The following is a 19,054-nucleotide window of genomic DNA, read 5'->3' as shown; positions in this document are numbered from 1 at the left end:
GAGTACACCCCTCACTTTCTTGTAAATATTTTATTCTATCTTTTCATGTGACAACACTGAAGAAATGACACTTTGCTACAATGTAAAGTAGTGAGTGTACAGCTTGTATAGCAGTGTCAATTTGCTGTCCCCTCAAAATAACTTAACACACAGCCATTAATGTCTAAACCGCTGGCAACAAATCTGAGTATACCCCCTAAGTCAAAATGTCCAAATTGGGCTCAATTAGCTATTTTCCCTCCCCGGGGTCATGCGACTCGTTAGTGTTACAAGGTCTCAGGTGTGAATGGGGAGCAGGTGTGTTAAATTTGGTGTTATCGCTCTCACTCTCTCATACTGGTCACTGGAAGTTCAACATGGCATCTCATGGCAAACAACTCTCCGAGGATCTGAAAAAAATAAATTGTTGCTCTACATAAAGATGGTCTAGGCTAAAAGGAGATTGCCAAGACCCTGAAACTGAGCTGCTGCACGGTGGCCAAGACCATACAGCAGTTTAACAGGACAGGTTCCCCTCATGCCATGGTCGACCAAAGGAGTTGAGTGTACTTGCACAGCATCATATCCAGAGGTTGTCTTTGGGAAATAGACGTATAAGTACTGCCAGCATTGCTGCAGAGGTTGAATGGGGTGGGGGGTCAGCCTGTCAGTGCTCAGACCACACTGCATTAAATTTATCTGTCATCCTAAAAGGAAGCCTCTTCTAAAGATAATGCACAAGAAAGCAAACAGTTTGCTGAAGACAAGAAGACTAAGGACATGGATTCCTGGAACCATGTCCTGTGGTCTGATGAGACCAAGATAAACTTTTTTTTGGTTCAGATGTTGTCAAACGTGTGTGGCGGCAACCAGGTGAGGAGTACAAAGACAAGTGTGTCTTGCCTACAGTCGAGCATGGTGGTGGGAGTGTCATGGTCTGGGGCTTCATGAGTGCTTCCGGCACTGGGGAGCTACAGTTCATTGAAGGAACCATAAATGCCAACATGTACTGTTACATACATTTTTTCGGGATTACCTTGAGAATTTCCCATTATCTAAGCTCAGAATACAAAGTGAGATCAGCTGAGTTTGAAGGTTTATATATATATATAGGGGTGGTGAGGTCAGTATTTTGATTCTATTGGAAAACCTAGTTTCCCAACGTATGTGGTTTCCTGCTACTTTCTAATCAGATTTATATACACCCGGCTCATGGTTTTCTAACTATCCTTGGTGGGCAAGTGTATACCTTCAGGCTCAGCTTAATATCACATACAATCTCCACATACATCTATACAATGGCATGCAATCTTATATCGACTAAAAATACAGTTAAATGTCTATACAGCAATATATACAAGTTTTGGAGGGAGAATTCACTATCACACACAGTACTGCTTTGTAAACGGGTTCCAAACCCTGGGATATCAGACCCCATCTTATCTTTGGAGCTTCAGGCCCTGGAGTATCAGACCCCATCTTTGGGAATATCAGATTCCCGGGAGGTGCTAAAATTAGCGGTTAACTGGGTACCGTTTATCTGCTCTGACAGTATAGGGTAGTAATAATACTGAAGTAGAGTATGATCCCCTTCCTTCGGAGACTGGGCCGCAGGGCAGTATTCCAACATGATAACGACACCAAACAAACCTCCAAGATGACCACTGCCTTGCTAAAGAAGCTGAGGGTAAAGATGATGGACTGGTCAAGTATGTCTCCAAACCTAAACTCTATTGAGCATCTGTGGGGCATCCTCAAACGGAAGGTGGAGGAGCGCAAGGTCTCTAACATCCACCAGCTCCGTGATGTCATCATGGAGGAGTGGAAGAGGACTCCAGTGGCAACCCGTGAAGCTCTGGTAAACTCAATGCCCAAGAGGGTTAAGGCAATGCTGGAAACTAATGGCGGTCACACACAAATATTGACACTTTGGGCCCAATTTGGACATTTTCACTTAGGGGTGTACTCACTTTTGTTGCCAGCGGTTTAGACATTAATGGCTGTGTGTTGAGTTATTTTGAGGGGACAGCAAATTTACACTGTTATACAAGCTGTACACTCACTACTTTACATTGTAGCAAAGTGTCATTTCTTCAGTGTTGTCACAGATATAATAAAAAACTTACAAAAATGTGAGGGGTGTACTCACTTTTGTGAGATAATGTATCTAGTGCTCTCTGTAAAAACTTTTATTATCACACAAATGACAAGAGCTCACACACATAATGGAGCACTAAGCCGTGCCAGCTGGAATTTTTCTCGTAATGTACATTCACTAGCTCTCAATATCGGTGATGGTCGTGGGTATAGCCAAATGTCAGCTCCTGCCTCCATAATCTCATAAAACATCTTGATTGTGCTGTAATGGCCAATTAGAAAAGGAACGATTTAAGAGAAGTGAAGAAAGGAAAGGGGTTAGACTGGGAAGGTACACTAGTTAGAGGATGGGAAGGGGAATGATAACTCCACTAGCACTAGAGGGGACAGAGTTTGCTCTTTACCTAGGCAATGTCATCAAACTAACTCAAAAGAGCAAATGGTTCTAGGTAAATAATGTTCAAACCAGGGGTTCCAAACTAATTGAAATGAATCTAACTTGTTCTTAAATGTTACAGATATCTTTCTATTCAAAAGGTACCATGCCATTTATTCTTCACCTGTGTTAAATTTGTAGTTTAGTCCGCTGTATTTTCTTCTTTGTGGGGGTCCCCCAGGTGGGTTATGCCATAATGTGCTATTATTCACACATAGGCGTGTGCAGGGGGTGTTCCAAGTGTGCCTGGGCACACCCTAATCCAGGGGCAGCTCCTGGGGGGGTTCTTGGGTTCACCCCAGATCTCCACGAACATCTCTGTCAATGACAGAAGAGACTTAGAGGGTCTCTTCTCTCATTCTTACCCTACCTGCCAGCAACTTTTCACAACATTAAGTTTACTATCACTTTAATGAGGAGGTAGATGACCACCAAGCTTTGGCTAGAACTTGTTTGGCCACCACAAAAAAAAGTAGCCCCCGTTCACACTGGGGCGACCTGTCAGGCGACCTGGTCGCCTGACAGGTCGCCGTAGGTCGCCTTCCACAGAGAAGCTGTGGACCCGTTCTAATAGGAGCGACACAAGTTGCTCCGACTTAGAAAAAGGGTCCGGAGCTTCTTTGGGGCGACCCGGAGCGACCTGCATTGACTTCAATGTTATGAAGTCCGTGCCGGCCGCTCCGAGGACGCGTGTGCGAGCAGCGCGCCGCGACCTGTGAGGTCGCCCGGCGAAGTAGCGTCGCCCCAGTGTGAACGGGGCCTTGGTGTTTGTACAGTGCTGAGGCTTCAAATTTAAGAGGACTCCTTGGGATCTTTCGAGATACCTTTCCCGATTTGTTTTCCTTCTAAACAAACATAAAGTGAATTTGTTTAGTTGGCTATGCTATCATTTCTGCTTGTCCTTCTTTCAAAATGTTACTGTAAATGTTTCTAGTGCAGTGCAGAGTGAGCAGGGTAAACATTTTTAAAGTGATTTTTAATTATTTATAATCATAGGCATGCGCAGGGGGTGTGCTAGGTGTGCCTGAGCACTCCCTAATCACTCTGTGCAGTGCAGATTGCCCATAGTGCCTGGGCTTTCCCTGTATTGCCCCCCCCCCCTTCCCACTGATGTTTCAGAATGAGTGGGGAAAGGGGCTAATCAATATGTATGTCATTGACCAGCCTCTTTCTTCTCTAAATGAACACAGTGAACATACTCACTGTGTTCAATCATAACTGAAACATTGTAAACTGTGTTTACTATGCTTCAGTTTGTGAATAAACAGGAAGCCGCTCAGTACAGAGCACTTACTATTTATTCACTTCCCTGTGCAGCTGAGGCTGCAGGGAAAGGCACGTGTGTTTGAACTTTCGGGTGCACACCCTAATGCACAGGTGTCAAATACAAGGCTCGTGGGCCAAATCCGGCCCGCCAGGCCATTTCATGTGGCCCTCGCACCCAGGGCTTTTTTAAGATCCCTGCCTACCCTGCATGCACTCACACGCAGAGCCACCCACACTGCTGGGAGGTACTAGAGACAGGCAGATGAGATGTGAGGAAGCTTTTTGGAGGGTGGGGCACACTCCTGAGCTCTGTATGCCCTGTACATCTTATCTCTGCATTCTGTACATAGCACACCAATAAAACCTGCTCTCTGTATGTCATACACTCCTCAACCCTGCAGTCTGTACACAGTGCAACCCTGAACACTGCAATCTGCGTACTCATAGCTACCAGCGTAGATAGATAGCCTTACAGATACAACAGGCCCTTTGAGGACAACCCTAATGCTGATGTGGCCCACAATTAAATTGAGTTTGACACTCCTGCACTAATGCAATAGGCTGCACATACCTATGTTTATAATCTTTGCTTTTATTACATGTACTGTATATGTTATTTTATTTATTTATTTATTTATTTTTTGCAGGGCATCTGAACTTTATATCTAATCCCTGACAACATGACTTCATATTATTCTGTGTATGTCAGTTATATTTTTCACATGGTGGCTCTTTCTTTGATATCTCTGTTGGGAACATTAGGAAATGGTCTGGTCATCTGGTTCGCTGCCTTCAGGATGAAGAAGACGGTCAACTCCGTTTGGCTTTTAAATTTAGCCGTAGCCGATTTTACCTTCAGCTTATCCTTACCCTTAACCATCACATATTTGGCCCTTGGCTATCGGTGGCCATTTGGAACCTTCATGTGCCACCTTAACCATCTTGTTTTATTCATCAACCTGTCTGCCAGTGTCCTACAACTCACCGTCATCAGCATCGATCGATGCATCGCCACCGTTTTCCCTGTTTGGTGCCAGAACCATCGCACGGTGAGACTAGCGGTGAAAGTCGTTGTGGCAGTTTGGATTCTGTCTCTTATATTTAGCATACCTTACAGTATAGACACAAACTCTGCAGGCCTAACTTCACTTTTGATTTGTTATATACCCCAAAGTGGTGTAAGTTTTATCTACAAAGGACAAGTATTTGTACGATTTATTGGCTTTTTTCTTATACCATTTGTGATCATCCTCTTGTGTTACTCTGTGATCTTTTGGCGCATCCACAGAAATCGTACATCAACATCTACCAAGCCCTTAAAAGTTATTGCAGCTGTCATATCATCCTTCTTTATTTGTTGGTTTCCTTATCACCTCTTTTCCATATGGATGCTCCTCGCACCAGTCGATTTTGACCTCCATGTTACGCTCCATGTTGGCACAGTGATATCTACCTGCTTGGCTTATGCAAATAGTTGTGTCAATCCAGTCCTCTATGTCTTCATGGGTCGGGACTTCAAAGAGACATTCTGGAGGTCCATCCAGTCTACTCTTGAGAAAGCATTCAGTGAGGAGGCCAACCGAGCCAAGACAACTAGAACTATAGATGACTACACGTCCTCAGCTACTTGTGCAATGAGCCAGTTATGAAAATGATTTACTAAAATATGACATTACATCTAGAGCTGGAATCCAAATGCTTGGATCTAACCACTTGACCTCCTATGTTAAGCTCCACGTTGGCACAGTGATATCTACCTGCTTGGCTTATGCAAATAGTTGTGTCAATCCAATCCTCTATGTCTTCATGGGTCGGGACTTCCAAGAGACATTCTGGAGGTCCATCCAGTCTACTCTTGAGAAAGCATTCAGTGAGGAGGCCAACCGAGCCAAGACAACTAGAACTATAGATGACTACACGTCCTCAGCTACTTGTGCAATGAGCCAGTTATGAAAATGATTTACTATAGTATGACATTACATCTAGATCTGGAATCCAAATGCTTGGATCTAACCACTTGACCTCCTATGTTAAGCTCCATGTTGGCACAGTGATATTTACCTGCTTGCAGAGTTGTATAAAGTACTCGAAACCCATACTTGAGTAAAAGTACAAGTGCTCGATGAAAAAGTGACTTGAGTAGAAGTGGAAGTGCTCGATCAGAAAGTGACTTGAGTAAAAGTACTAAAGTATTCAACATTTTTTGTACTTAAGTATTGCAAGTAGTTTTTTTAAAAAAAATTGCTACTCAAGTACTGTTAGCTTATTTACGTCAGGAGGCAATTGCAAGATGATTTTGTATTTAGGTCCCGGACCTAAGACCCTTCAGTTCTAACTCCCCAGTGTAGTGAATTTTCCGTCTGCTGGCCAGGAGATGCAACACATATAGCACTTAAAGCGGAGTTCCACCCAAAAGTGGAACTTCCGCTTTAGGTCGCCCTAACCCCCTGACATGCCACATTTGGCATGTCATTTTTTGGGGGGGGGGAGCGGGTACCTAGTTTTGACAGGTACCCGCTCCCACTTCCGCTCGGAGCGCCGCGGCGCCCTGAGCGGAAGTTCTCCTCAGCCCCTCCCTCCCTGCAATCTTCTGGGACATGTCAGAGGTCCCAGAAGATTGCCGGCCAATCACAGCGCACAGCGCGACTCGTGCATTCGCAGTGGGTACCCGGCTGTGAAGCCGCAAACTGTCACAGCCGGGTGCCCACAGCAGTGATGCCGGCGCCGAGGGAGAGGATCGAGGCTTCGGGCGGCCGCATCGCTGGACCGTTGGACAGGTGAGTGAAATGGCTGGAACTCCGCTTTAAGCTGCATGCAGGTACATCTGATTTATTCCATTTCGGCTCACATATTTATGGGAAATTTGAGAGGGAAAAACCAGTTCAAACTAGTGTACAATCCATGGGTCAGTTTAACAATAGAATATATCTAGTTAAGACAATACATGAAAAGGCTTTTGTTTTCCCTATACATTGCTGTAAATGTGGGGTGTAGTGTGTCTGAAATTGCGTTTGTGGAAAAGCCGTTCCGTCTCTGTTCAGCTGTCTGATGTGTTAATATGTAAGTAATTGTCAATGTGTTCAGGTGTTGTCTGTAATCCATATGCAAAAGTTAAGTGTTCAGGATGAATGACTGAGATGTGTTTAATATGTAACACTTATCAATGTGTCTGTAATCTGTATGCGGAGCCTAACTGTTAAGTGTTTAATATGTAATTGCAAGGGACCACATTCCATTGGAAAGTGGGCATTAGCTGAAATGAATTTTCTCTGGTATCATGAAATTTAATATTTCATGAAGGCACGTTGATACACTCTTTCAAGTACTGAAAGTAAAAGTACCAGTAGTTTTGAAAAAAAATTGCTACTCAAGTATTGAAAGTAAAAGTACAAGTACTGTGTTATGTAGTTATTAAAGAAAGAAGTCAAAAGTTTGAACAATCTATTGTTTTTTATTATTTCAAATGCAGCTTTTATTTATACATACAATAGCTTTTATTTTCGTATGCGCTGATAATACACATGTTTTGAGCTTCATGAAACCTGCCATCTACTGTTCTGGCAGTGGTAATTTTTATAATAGTAACGAGTAACTATGCAGCACAAAAAAAAAATATCGGAGTAGAAGTATTGAAACCATTGAAAAAATGTAGTGAAGTAAAAGTGGAAGTACAGATACCGCCTTTCGGTACTTAAGTACAGTAGTGAAGTAGTTCTACTAGTCCTCTATGTCTTCATGGGTCGGGAATTCAAAGAGACATTCTGGAGGTCCATCCAGTCTACTCTTGAGAAAGCATTCAGTGAGGAGGCCAACCGAGCCAAGACAACTAGAACTATAGATGACTACACGTCCTCAGCTACTTGTGCAATAAGCCAGTTATGAAAATGATTTACTAAAGTATGACATTATATCTAGAGCTGGAATCCAAATGCTTGGATCTAACCACTTGACCTCCTAAAGTTTTTCCCCCCTTCATGGCCACACCATTTTTTGCAATACGGCACTGCGGTACTTTAACCACTTGCCGACCACCAGCAGTACATATACTGGGACAGGTTGGCTCTATTACATGAAACGATGTACCTGTAAGTCGCTTCGTGCAATAGCCAGTGAGGGAGCCAATCAGCGGGTCGCATCCGCCGGCCACCCGCAATCGCTCCCCAGAGAGACAGAACGGCCATCTGCCTATGTGAACAAGGCAGACCTCCATTCTGTCACAGATGAACACAGGAATCCTGTGTTCCTACTATTTAGGAACACATATCTCTGTGTTCATCTATTGAGTCCGACCCCCGCAGAGTTAGAAAGCACCCCCTAGGGACACACTTAACCATTTGATCGCCCCTGGTGTTAACCCCTTCCCTGCCAGTGTCATTAGTACAGTAACAGTGCATATTTTTTGTACTGATTACTGTAGTAATGTCACTGGTCCCCCCAAAAGTGTCAGTCAGGGGTCAAATCTGTCTGCCACAATGTCGCAGTCCTGCTAAAAATCGCTGATCACTGGCATTACTGGTAGAAAAAATAAATAAATAAAAATATAATAAATTTATTCTCTAGTTTCTAGACGCGGTAACTTTTGCGCAAACTAATCAATATACACTTATTAGGATTTTTTTTAAACCAAAAATATGTGGCAGATAACATAGGATAAATATACCCTATGGGAGCCTTTATATAGCCATATATTTCTGAGACTTAGGTCTCTTATTTAGTGAGTGGCTTTGCTTTTATACTGTTTCACTCTTGGAATGGCTTTTAGAGACTTCTCTTTCCTCTTAGTCACTATGATATCTCTCCATGGGAGTGGGGCAATGTGCACCATTAATTATATACCCTCTGATTTCAAGGCTTAGGACTTTCTGAGTTTTGGACTCCAGGATATATTTGATGCATAATGTGGCTGTTTTTTCTTAAACACCGCTGTGTGATATCAGTCTAAACGTATACAACATATTTCTTGCAGACCTATAGCTCCACCTACTGTCCGCTTTGGTGGCACCTATGTAAGGCTGGTCCAACCCATACTATATAGCCCTCTTTTTTCCCCCTGGGACCATCTGGCCCTTTCGGGGTTCTTGGGCTTGGAGTCATGAGGCACACTGACGGGAGACGCAATCCGAGGTCCAAACAAACTATATATTTGTTAAAATATTCGTTAAGTTTGGAAAACAGTCAACATATAATGTTTTATATCTATTTGTGTTAATCTCTCGTTATATACTTATATACGGTCATGTTGCAATGCATGTTTTGTGATGATAGGTCTGTCCTACCACTATATCATGTATTGATATTTTTTCTCTTTTTATGAATATTTTCAAGGTTTGAATGTAATCATGGCTCTGTAAGGGTGAATTTCAAATGCTGTAGTTCCTGATGAAGCTGGAGTATTCCCGCGAAATGCATAGAACAAAGCATTCACCCATCCGATTACTACTACCATGATATGTAAATTATTCTGTATGGAATTTGTACGATGTCTTATGTGTTGACTTTTAATACATTTTGAATAAATTTTGTGATTTTTATATTTTGCTTCTTTCTGCTTACCTACATACTGTTGACAACAAGTCCGCTATAGTCCCCCTTCCCATAGTCAGTGGGTTTTTCGGACCACTGATTTGGAAAATCCTTTCAAATTCTTATTATTATTCAGGGATGAGGACTTTTTGTCAGGGCATGGGCTACGCTCTACGTTTCTTCATGTGGCAGATAACATATTGGCCTAAATTGATGGAAACATTTTATTTAAAACATTTTTTTATTGGATGTGTTTTATAGCAGAAAGTAAAAAATATTGTTTTTTTTTTTTTTTCAGCATTGTCGCTTTTTTTGTTTATGGTGCAAAAAAATAAAAATCGCACAGGTGATCAAATAGCACCAAAATGGGAATGTTATATAGCAGAATGTGAAAGATGTTTTTTTTTTTTTTTTTCAGAATTGTCGCTCTTTTTTTATTTATAGTGCAACAAAAATATATAAATAACAGAGGTGATCAAATACCACCAAAAGAAAGCTCTATTTGTGGGGGGGGGGGGGGGTTGCCGAAGACATCAATTTTATTTCAGTAAAGCGTCGCACGACCGTGCAATTGTCAGTCAAAATAACGCAGTGCCAAATCGCAAAAAATGGCCTGGTCATTAACCGCTTGCCGACGTTAATGAAATAAAAATAAATAAACGTCACTAGCCTGTGAGGCTCTGGGGAGCGAGCGCGCGCCGCCGGAGGCGCGCTCCCGCGCGGTCACGGACCCCCCCGCGCGTGTGACCGGCGGACCCGATGTCCGCCGGTCACTCTGCGATCGTCGGGGGAGAGGGAGAAAGGCAGGCAGCTTGTGTAAACAAGCTGCCTGTCATTCTCCCCTGTGTAGAAACACTGATCATACGGTTCTACTATGTAGGACCGTTGATCAGTGTTCCTACAGCTCAAGCCACAGCCAATCACAGTTAGAATCACGCCCCTAGGGACATACACAGCCCCTCCCTCTAAAATAAAGTTAGCCCCTTCACTGCCAGTGTAATTTTACAGTAACAGTACATATATATAGCACTGATTACTGTAGAAATGTCACTGGTAACCCCAAAAGTGTCAAAAATGTCAGTCAAGGGTCCGATCTGTCCGCCCCAATGTCGCAGTACCGCAAATAAAATCGCAGATCGCCGCCATTACGCGTTAAAAAAAAAACAACAAAAATGACAAAAATCTTTCCCTTTGTTAGTAAACGCGATAACTTTTGCGCAAACCAATCAAAATACTCTTTTTGCGATTTTTTTTTACCAAACATATGTAGCATAAAACAAATTGGCCGAAAATGTTAAAAAATTTAGATTTTTACTTTTTTTTGGGGGGGAATTTCATACAAAAAAATGTGAAAAATATTGTTATTTTTGCAAAATTTACTCTCTTTTTTTGTTTATAGCGCGTGATCAAAAAATCGCACAGGTGATCAAATACCACCAAAAGAAAGCTCTGTTTGTGGGAAAAAAAGGACGTCAAATACGTTTAGGTACAGCATCGCACGACCGTGCAATTGTCCGTTAAAGTCACGCAGTGCCGAATCGCAAAATACCCCCTGGTCTTTTAGCAGCCAAATCCTCCGGGGCTTAAATGGTTAAGGGGGGGGGAATAAAAGCACATGCATTGCTCTCAATAAAAGCACATGCATCAGGAAGGTTCACCTGCAATGAATGATCGGTGAGTGCCAAAGTCACTGTTTTATAAATATACCCATAAAGGTCCCTACATTGGAACAAACTTCCTTCTGTAACACTTGTCCATGTGCTGCTAATAGCCAATACTGGTAATTCAACAATATGGCTTTCCCACCCAGGGTGTACTCCTATCAGAAATTCATGTGAAAAATCCCATTACAAATACTTGCAAAAAAAATTAAAATTTGATGGAAACTTTGATTGTTCATTTTTTTTTTTAGAAAATGCTTGTTTTAAATTTTCATTGAAATTTTATTCTTAAAAATTACTTTTATTGTATCTTGCCTGCTTCCATTATGATAGGACGCCGTATGCATACTTTGTTGCTCCCTCTGGTGGTTATCTATGGAACTGCTGAAAAATACTGCTGAACCCCCTTGACGCTGACCTCACACAAATACAGGGGCTGACTGCCAACTTTCGGCCCAGGGGGCAAGTACAAACCAGAGGCCCATGGTGCAGCGACTTGGCACCCCCTCCCACTTTCCCTCTTCCCGGCCTCCTCCTGACCCCAATTCCAGGCTGAAGCTCCGCTCCAGGTACTCTGTACTGACTGGCCGAATCTGGGTTCCTGACCTGGCCAGCATGGGGCGGTTAGGGGGAGCTGGGACAGCTCGGTTGGGGCTGGCCGGGGGAAGAGAGTCTCCAGTGTTGCATGAAACCGGCCTCTGCTCAGAAACAGTTTACATCATTCATGCTGGGGGGAGGCCTGCACTATGTCCTTGTCTTCATCCCACACTTAGTAGGTCAGCGGTGAGGAATTTTTACTTCTTTTCACTAGGAATCCTTTAGGTATGTCTGTGGCAGAAGAGGGGCCATTGAAACAAATGGGATTTTGCTTGTTGGGCGTTTTGAGACTTCAGACATGAGCGTTTTACAAGCTGAAAAATGCTCAGGTGTGAACAGGGAATGGACATCCGCAGAACTTTTTTCAGGGGGGGCATAATTTTAAGGTCACCCATGCTCTGCCCTTTTTCACCCCCATAGATCCCCCTTTAGATCAGGCCAGGGTCCCCCATAGATCCCCTTTAAAACAGGGTCCCCATAGATCCCCCTTTAGAGCAGGCCAGGGTCCCCCATAGATCCCCCTTTAGAGCAGACCAGGCCAGGGTCCCCCATAGATCCCCCTTTAGAGCAGGCCAGGGTCCCCATAGATCCCCCTTTAGAGCAGACCAGGCCAGGGTCCCCCATAGATCCCCCTTTAGACAAGGCCAGGGTCCCCCATAGATCCCCCTTTAGAGCAGGCCAGGGTCCCCATAGATCCCTCTTTAGTCTTATATATATATTTAATAAATTCACATATATTCCCTGTGCTACCAGGTTTTCCTGCACCACCAGGTACTCCATGCTCTCCCTGCAAAGAATATATATATATATATATATATATATATATATATATATATATATAGATAGCCAATAAATCTCTCTTTAGAGAAGGCCATGATCCCCATAGATCCCCCTTTAGAGCAGGGTCCCCATAGATCCCCTTTAGAGCAGGGTCCCCAAAGATTCCCTTCTTAGAGCAGGCCAGGAAATTTCCAGTGGGGAAATTTCAAGCGATCCGTTCTCATCCGATCTCATAGAGGATAGCGGGGATCTGACAGCTCCGTCTCTGCACACAGAGCAGAGACGGAGCTGTCATCCGCCTGCTCAGCGGGGATTGGCGGATCGATCCCCCTGCTGAGCAGAACGGACTCCATAAGGCGGTACACCCGTGTGAAAGGGGCCCTATACAAGCTGTACACTCACTACTTTACATTAGCAAAGTGTCATTTCTTCAGTGTTGTCACATGAAAAGATAGAATAAAATATTTACAAAAATGTGAGTGGTGTACTTACTTTTGTGAGATACTGTAATAGAAATATACAAAACAATATGCTCATTCTTTAGCCCCGAAAATATAATAATTTCAATAACTCTAAAGGTTCTGTAGAAAACAGATCTTATATCTTATCACACAAAGTTTTAACAGTATTTCATTTTTCGAATGCACAGCGTTAGAAGTCTCATTCTTATCTCCTTATCTTCATGAGAAATAATTTTTCAAAGAGCCACAGTTGAGTCTCAGTCCCAAAAAGAGGAGCATCATAACTATTACAGGATTGCTGCTGAACGGTCCTGGAGCTTTACACTCGGAGAATATTTCCCAGAAATAAACTGATTTCAGGTAAGCTATACAAAATCATAAAATTAGTAATAATTAATCGGATATAACATTATATTGATTGTAACTTCTATTTTGGTAGTTTAGTGGGGAAAGGTTAAAGGTAACTTTTTGCAGCACTTCATTGTGTGGTATGGAGAAAGGATCTTGAACGTTTTTGTTGTGGGACTATAGACACATAAACGTTTATTTACTGGGGCCCACCCAGGGATGCCAAAAAAACCCAAAAAACAAAAAACAAAAAAAACAAAAAAAAACAAATTAAAACAAAAAAGCCAAAAAAAAGCACCTAAAATAAATAAATAAATAAACCTTTATTTAATTAAACTGGAGAGTGCAAAATCTGGTGCAGCTGTACATGGTAGCCAATCAGCTTCTAACTTCAGCTTGTACAATTAAGCTTTGACAAAAAATCTGATTGACTTCTATGCAGAGCTGTAGCAGTTTCTGCACTCTCACCGGTTTTAGTAAATAAACCCCATAGATTGTACTTACTGCGACATGAAGTTGTTGAAAGCATAATTTACATTTTATTTTATCAGAAGAAATGAATTGATTACATTTTACACAGGTTAAACAAATATACACTGATCCGTTCAGTAATCTGATAATTAATAATCAATAATAATTCATTTTTTAAATAATAATAATTACCCAGACAAATAATCTGTGGGAACACACAATTTTTAAAGCTGACATTTTCATGTCGCAGTATTACACAGTATACTTACAGTACATAAATAAATGTATAAATAATGATAATAATAATCATATATATAGTAAATATATGTAGTATAAAAATAAATATAGATTAAATATAATACATGATATTATATAAAGATATATAGTATATCATTGAGTAATAAATACAAGTATATATAGTATAATATAATAAATAGTAAATAATAAATAATATATAAAAATAAATAATATATAATAAATAATATATAATGATAATAATAATAATAATAATAATAATAATAATAATAATAATAATATAATATAGTAAATAATACATAATATTCTAATAATATAATAATAAATATAATAAATAGTATATTATAATAAATAGTATAGTACAATAAAAAAAATATATAGTATATCTTTGAGTGGACTGCATATCCTTTATCGAGTGCTGGGGAGGACACCGCAGTCACCACACCAAATGTTTCTAGCTCAATAATCACGCCTTTTATTTGAAGCAACCATCTTTCGACATGTACAACAATTTCAAGTCTTCTGGCTTTTCACCGGGTGCAATGGAATGGTATATGTGCATATATACACTCACTGTCCACTTTATTAGGTACACCTTGCTAGTCCCGCTTTGGACCCCCTTTTGCATTCAGAACTGCCTTCATTCTTCGTGGCATGGATTCAACAAGGTGTTGGAAACGTTCCTCAGAGATTTTGGTCCATAGTGACATGATAGCATCACGCAGCTGCTGCAGATTTGTCGGCTGCCCATTCATGATACAAATTTCCCATTCCATCTCATCCCCAAGGTGTTCTATTGGATGAGATGTGGAGAGTGTGGAGGCCATCAGAGTACAGTGACCTCATTGTCATGGTGACAAAACCAGTGGTGAGATGAATTGAGCTTTGTGACATGGTGCATTATCCTGCTGGAAGGAGCCATCAGAAGATGGGGACACTGTAGTCATAAAGGGATGGACATGGTCAGCAACAATCGGGGCTGCTCTGTGCAAAACCAGCTCAGCTCAGGAGCCAACCCTGTAAGCAACCTGCTATGGTGGGCACTAGGCAAGGGGGAGATGCCAGGAGTGCCTGCAGGGGACCCAAGAATGGGAGGATCGGGGCTGCTCTGTGCAAAACCAGCTCAGCTCAGGAGCAGCAGCCTGCAAAAGTGCCTCCATCTTAAGCAACCTGCTATGGTAAGCACTAGGCAAGGGGGAGATGCCAGGAGTGCCTGCAGGGGACCCAAGAATGGGAGGATTGGGGCTGCTCTGTGCAAAACCAGCTCAGCTCAGGAGTCAGCCTGCAAAAGTGCTGCCATAGTAAGCAACCTGCTATGGTGGGCACTAGGCAAGGGGGAGATACCAGGAGTGCCTGCAGGGAACCCAAGAATAGGAGGATTGGGGCTTCTCTGTGCAAAACCAGCTCAGCTCAGGAGCCAGCCTGCAAAAGTGCCTCCATCTTAAGCAACCTGCTATGGTGGGCACTAGGCAAGGGGGAGATGCCAGGAGTGCCTGCAGGGGACCCAAGAATGGGAGGATCGGGGCTGCTCTTTGCAAAACCGGCTCAGCTCAGGAGCAGCAGCCTGCAAAAGTGCCTCCATCTTAAGCAACCTGCTATGGTAAGCACTAGGCAAGGGGGAGATGCCAGGAGTGCCTGCAGGGGACCCAAGAATGGGAGGATTGGGGCTGCTCTGTGCAAAACCAGCTCAGCTCAGGAGTCAGCCTGCAAAAGTGCCGCCATAGTAAGCAACCTGCTATGGTGGGCACTAGGCAAGGGGGAGATGCCAGGAGGGCCTGCAGGGAACCCAAGAATGGGAGGATTGGGGCTGCTCTGTGCAAAACCAGCTCAGCTCAGGAGCCAGCCTGCAAAAGTGCCTCCATCTTAAGCAACCTGCTATGGTGGGCACTAGGCAAGGGGGAGATGCCAGGAGTGCCTGCAGGGAACCCAAGAATGGGAGGATTGGGGCTGCTCTGTGCAAAACCGGCTCAGCTCAGGAGCCAGCCTGCAAAAGTGCTGTCATACTAAGCAACCTGCTATGGTGGGCACTAGGCAAGGGGGAGATACCAGGAGTGCCTGCAGGGGACTTAAGAATGGGAGGATCGGGGCTTCTCTGCGCAAAACCAGCTCAGCTCAGGAGCCAGCCTGAAAAAGTGCCATCATAAGCAACCTGCTATGGTGGGCACTAGGCAAGGGGGAGATGCCAGAAGTGCCTACAGGGGACCCAAGAATGGGAGGATTGGGGCTGCAAAACCAGCTCAGCTCAGGAGCCAGCCTGCAAAAGTGTCGCCATGGTAAGCAATCTGCTATGGTGGGCACTAGGCAAGGGGCAGATGCCAGGAGTGTCTGCAGGGGACCCAAGAATGGGAGGATCGGTGCTGCTCTGTGCAAAACCATGGCACAGAGCAGGTAAGTATGATGTGTCACAATCACTTTAATACCCATTATATTCTTATTTCTTTTTTTACAGAAAAACATGGAAGTGGCAACGTTTAATCGATCTTTGGACAACAGTACCACATGGAACTATTATCATTTCAATCAATCCACAGATAATAACACTGAATGGGACCATCACATTTTATTTTATGTTTCACCAAATCTTTTCCCATTTCTTAAAGCCTTCTGCATACTTTGCTACAGTATCACCTTTATTGTCGGAATAGTGGGAAATTCCTTAGTCATCTGGATTGCTGGATTCAAGATGAAGACCGTCAATGCGTTGTGGTTCCTCAACTTGGCAATAGCTGACTTAATATGCTCGGCTTTCCTACCCGTTCGGGTTGCAGAATGGGCTTTGTTCACCTTATTTCATTATCCCCAAGGGCTGTGTCTTGTTAGCTCCGTTGTATTGATTCTTAGCATGTGCAGCAGTGTCTACTTCCTAACAGTCATCAGCGTTGATCGTTGCGTGTCTGCAATGTGGCCGATGTGGACAAGAATACACAGAACACTCACCATGGCCCGTTTGGTATCAGTTATTACTTGGGTGGTTTCTTTAATTCTAAGCACTCCCATTGGCACTTATTATTTTGAAATCGATTTTTCAGACTGTGCTCCAAAGAATGCTCAAATAGCTTTCACTATTGATCGCCTCGTAAAAAGCTTACGATTTATCAGACTTGCTTTTATGTTTGTGTTACCTTTTGCCATTATTCTAATTTCTTATGGTCTAATTTTTTATAAGTTGAAGAAACTGATGAAAAGAAGATCCCGTCAGTCATATCGGATGGTGATCTCCATAGTGGTCTGTTTTTTTATCTGTTGGTTTCCGTATTATACTTGGCCATTCATCTACATTGGTCATGATAATTCCCAATTAGATAACCTGATCAATGAAATTGCTATATGTCTGGCTTACTTCAACAGTTGTATCAACCCTGTTCTTTATGTGTTGTTTTCCCGAGATTTTAAGGACAACTTTTTTAAGTCCATCCCAGCTAGGATGGAGACAGCCTTTTGTGATAGATGCGAACTTCGGAGTGGGGAAGATATTGGCTCAGAAACTGTTGAAATTGATCTAAAAAGCATATGAAAAATGGTTTACTCTAGTATTAAACCCTCAGAATTTTGGGGTTTATTTACTAAAACTGGACAGTGCAAAATGTGGTTCCGCTGTGCATGGTAGCCATTCAACTTCTAACTTCAACTTGTTCTATTAAAGTATACCTAAAGGCAAAACCTGTGTACATTTTATTGTGTAGAGACAAAAAATGAAAGTGTATTTTGTACCATGTGGAAGTAGACTGCGGTGGGAAGTCATTTATTCCAGAGATGCTATATTAGGCAATTTGATCAATTCACACAGCTTCAACATAAGAATAAGTATTTATATTTTAGCCATATGACTACATTTTCAAATCTCATTTTTGATAAATAAAAATACTGGGAAACAAAATAGAGTTCATTTAGAAAAAAAAAAAAAAAAACAGATGAGAAATAACATATATAATAAAGATGATGATAAAACTAAATATAAATAAATGTAAAAAAAAAAAAAATAAAAAAAAAAAATAAAAAAAAAAAAATATATATATATATATATATATATATGTATATAAATATAAAAATAAAAAAATATCAATAAATATAAAAATTAAAATAAAATTTAATTAAAGAAACAAAATTAAGCATTGTTAATCATTTCTCACTTGAAACAATAAAAAAAAAAATAGATATTGGCTTAGAAACTGTTGAAATTGATCTAAAAAGCATATGAAAAATAGTTTACTCTAGTATTAAAACACTCAGAATTTTGGGGTTTATTTACTAAAACTGGACAGTGCAAAATGTGGTTCCGCTGTGCATGGTAGCCAATCAACTTCTAACTTCAACTTGTTCTATTAAAGTATACCTAAAGGCAAAACCTGTGTACATATTATTGTGTAGAGACAAAAAATGAAAGTGTATTTTGTACCATGTGGAAGTAGACTGCGGTGGGAAGTCATTTATTTGGGAGATGCTATATCAGGCAATTTGATCAATTCACACAGCTTCAACATAAGAATTGGTATTTATATTTTAGCCATATGACTGTTATTTCAAATCTAATTTTTGGTAAATAAAAATAAATATATTTGAGAAACAAAAGAGAGTTAATTTAGAAAAAAAAAAACAGTTAAGAAATAACATATATAATAAAGATGGCTGTTACCACTCCTGCCACAGCACAATAGACCATCCGAGACCCCCTGCACAGATCGGTCCCAAAATTTTCGGTCTGGGGTCCGTGGATCCAGAGCTACGATCTCGGGCCTACTCCTGCACTGAAGCCGCGGTCTTTCCTAGCGGGCTCCGCGGCCCGTCGTCCGCCGTATCGGCCGCTCCTGGGGCCTCCACAGACCCGCCGCTTCTCCTCCGCAGCCAGCCTCCAACTCCTTGAGCCCCCAGGGCCCGCCATCCATCTCCTGGCACAAAATAACTGGCTGTAAAAGGACGCCCAGGATTGCGGCCTAGGCGGTCTGGAAGCCGCGGCCTCCCCTAAAACTCTCATCCCAATCTGCCTTCCAGAACCACCAGCCTTCAGTGGACTCCCTGCAAGATCCCGGAATTGGCAGCAAAGGATTTGAGGCCTGCTTTCGCGGCCAAGACCGCGTTTCTTCCTGGACCACCGACTCAACACCCGGCCCTGGGTGGAAGGTAGGAAGCACATATCCACATTCATAGACTTCCTAGAGCCCTAATACCTTCCCTATCAAGTT

General features: G+C 42.2%; 2 protein-coding genes across 2 annotated transcripts in view; both read left to right on the top strand.

Annotated features, from left to right (window-relative positions):
• Positions 1-5,427, top strand: part of LOC309568981 (uncharacterized protein) — a gene marked incomplete at both ends in the record, with an annotated part of 57,298 nt that extends 51,871 nt beyond the window's left edge. Inside the window, 2 exons of the mRNA XM_082274745.1 lie at positions 2,595-2,613; positions 4,488-5,427. Coding sequence (XP_082130871.1) covers positions 2,595-2,613; positions 4,488-5,427 — 959 coding nt within the window. The remainder of the gene's footprint in view (positions 1-2,594; positions 2,614-4,487) is intronic.
• An 11,017-nt stretch (positions 5,428-16,444) lies between these two features.
• On the top strand, positions 16,445-17,388 carry LOC309568980 (C3a anaphylatoxin chemotactic receptor-like; the record flags this gene model as incomplete). The annotated part of the gene is made up of 1 exon (XM_082274744.1): positions 16,445-17,388. The coding sequence occupies exon 1, from the start codon at positions 16,558-16,560 to the stop codon at positions 17,386-17,388; it is 831 nt and encodes a 276-aa protein (XP_082130870.1). The 5' UTR covers positions 16,445-16,557.
• Positions 17,389-19,054: the final 1,666 nt, after the last annotated feature.

Source organism: Pelophylax lessonae (genome assembly GCF_965119305.1).
Source record: "Pelophylax lessonae genome assembly, chromosome: 12".
Taxonomy (NCBI): Eukaryota; Metazoa; Chordata; class Amphibia; order Anura; family Ranidae; genus Pelophylax; species Pelophylax lessonae.
Note: the sequence above shows the minus strand (reverse complement) of the source record. Positions and strands in the feature narration are given on the sequence as shown.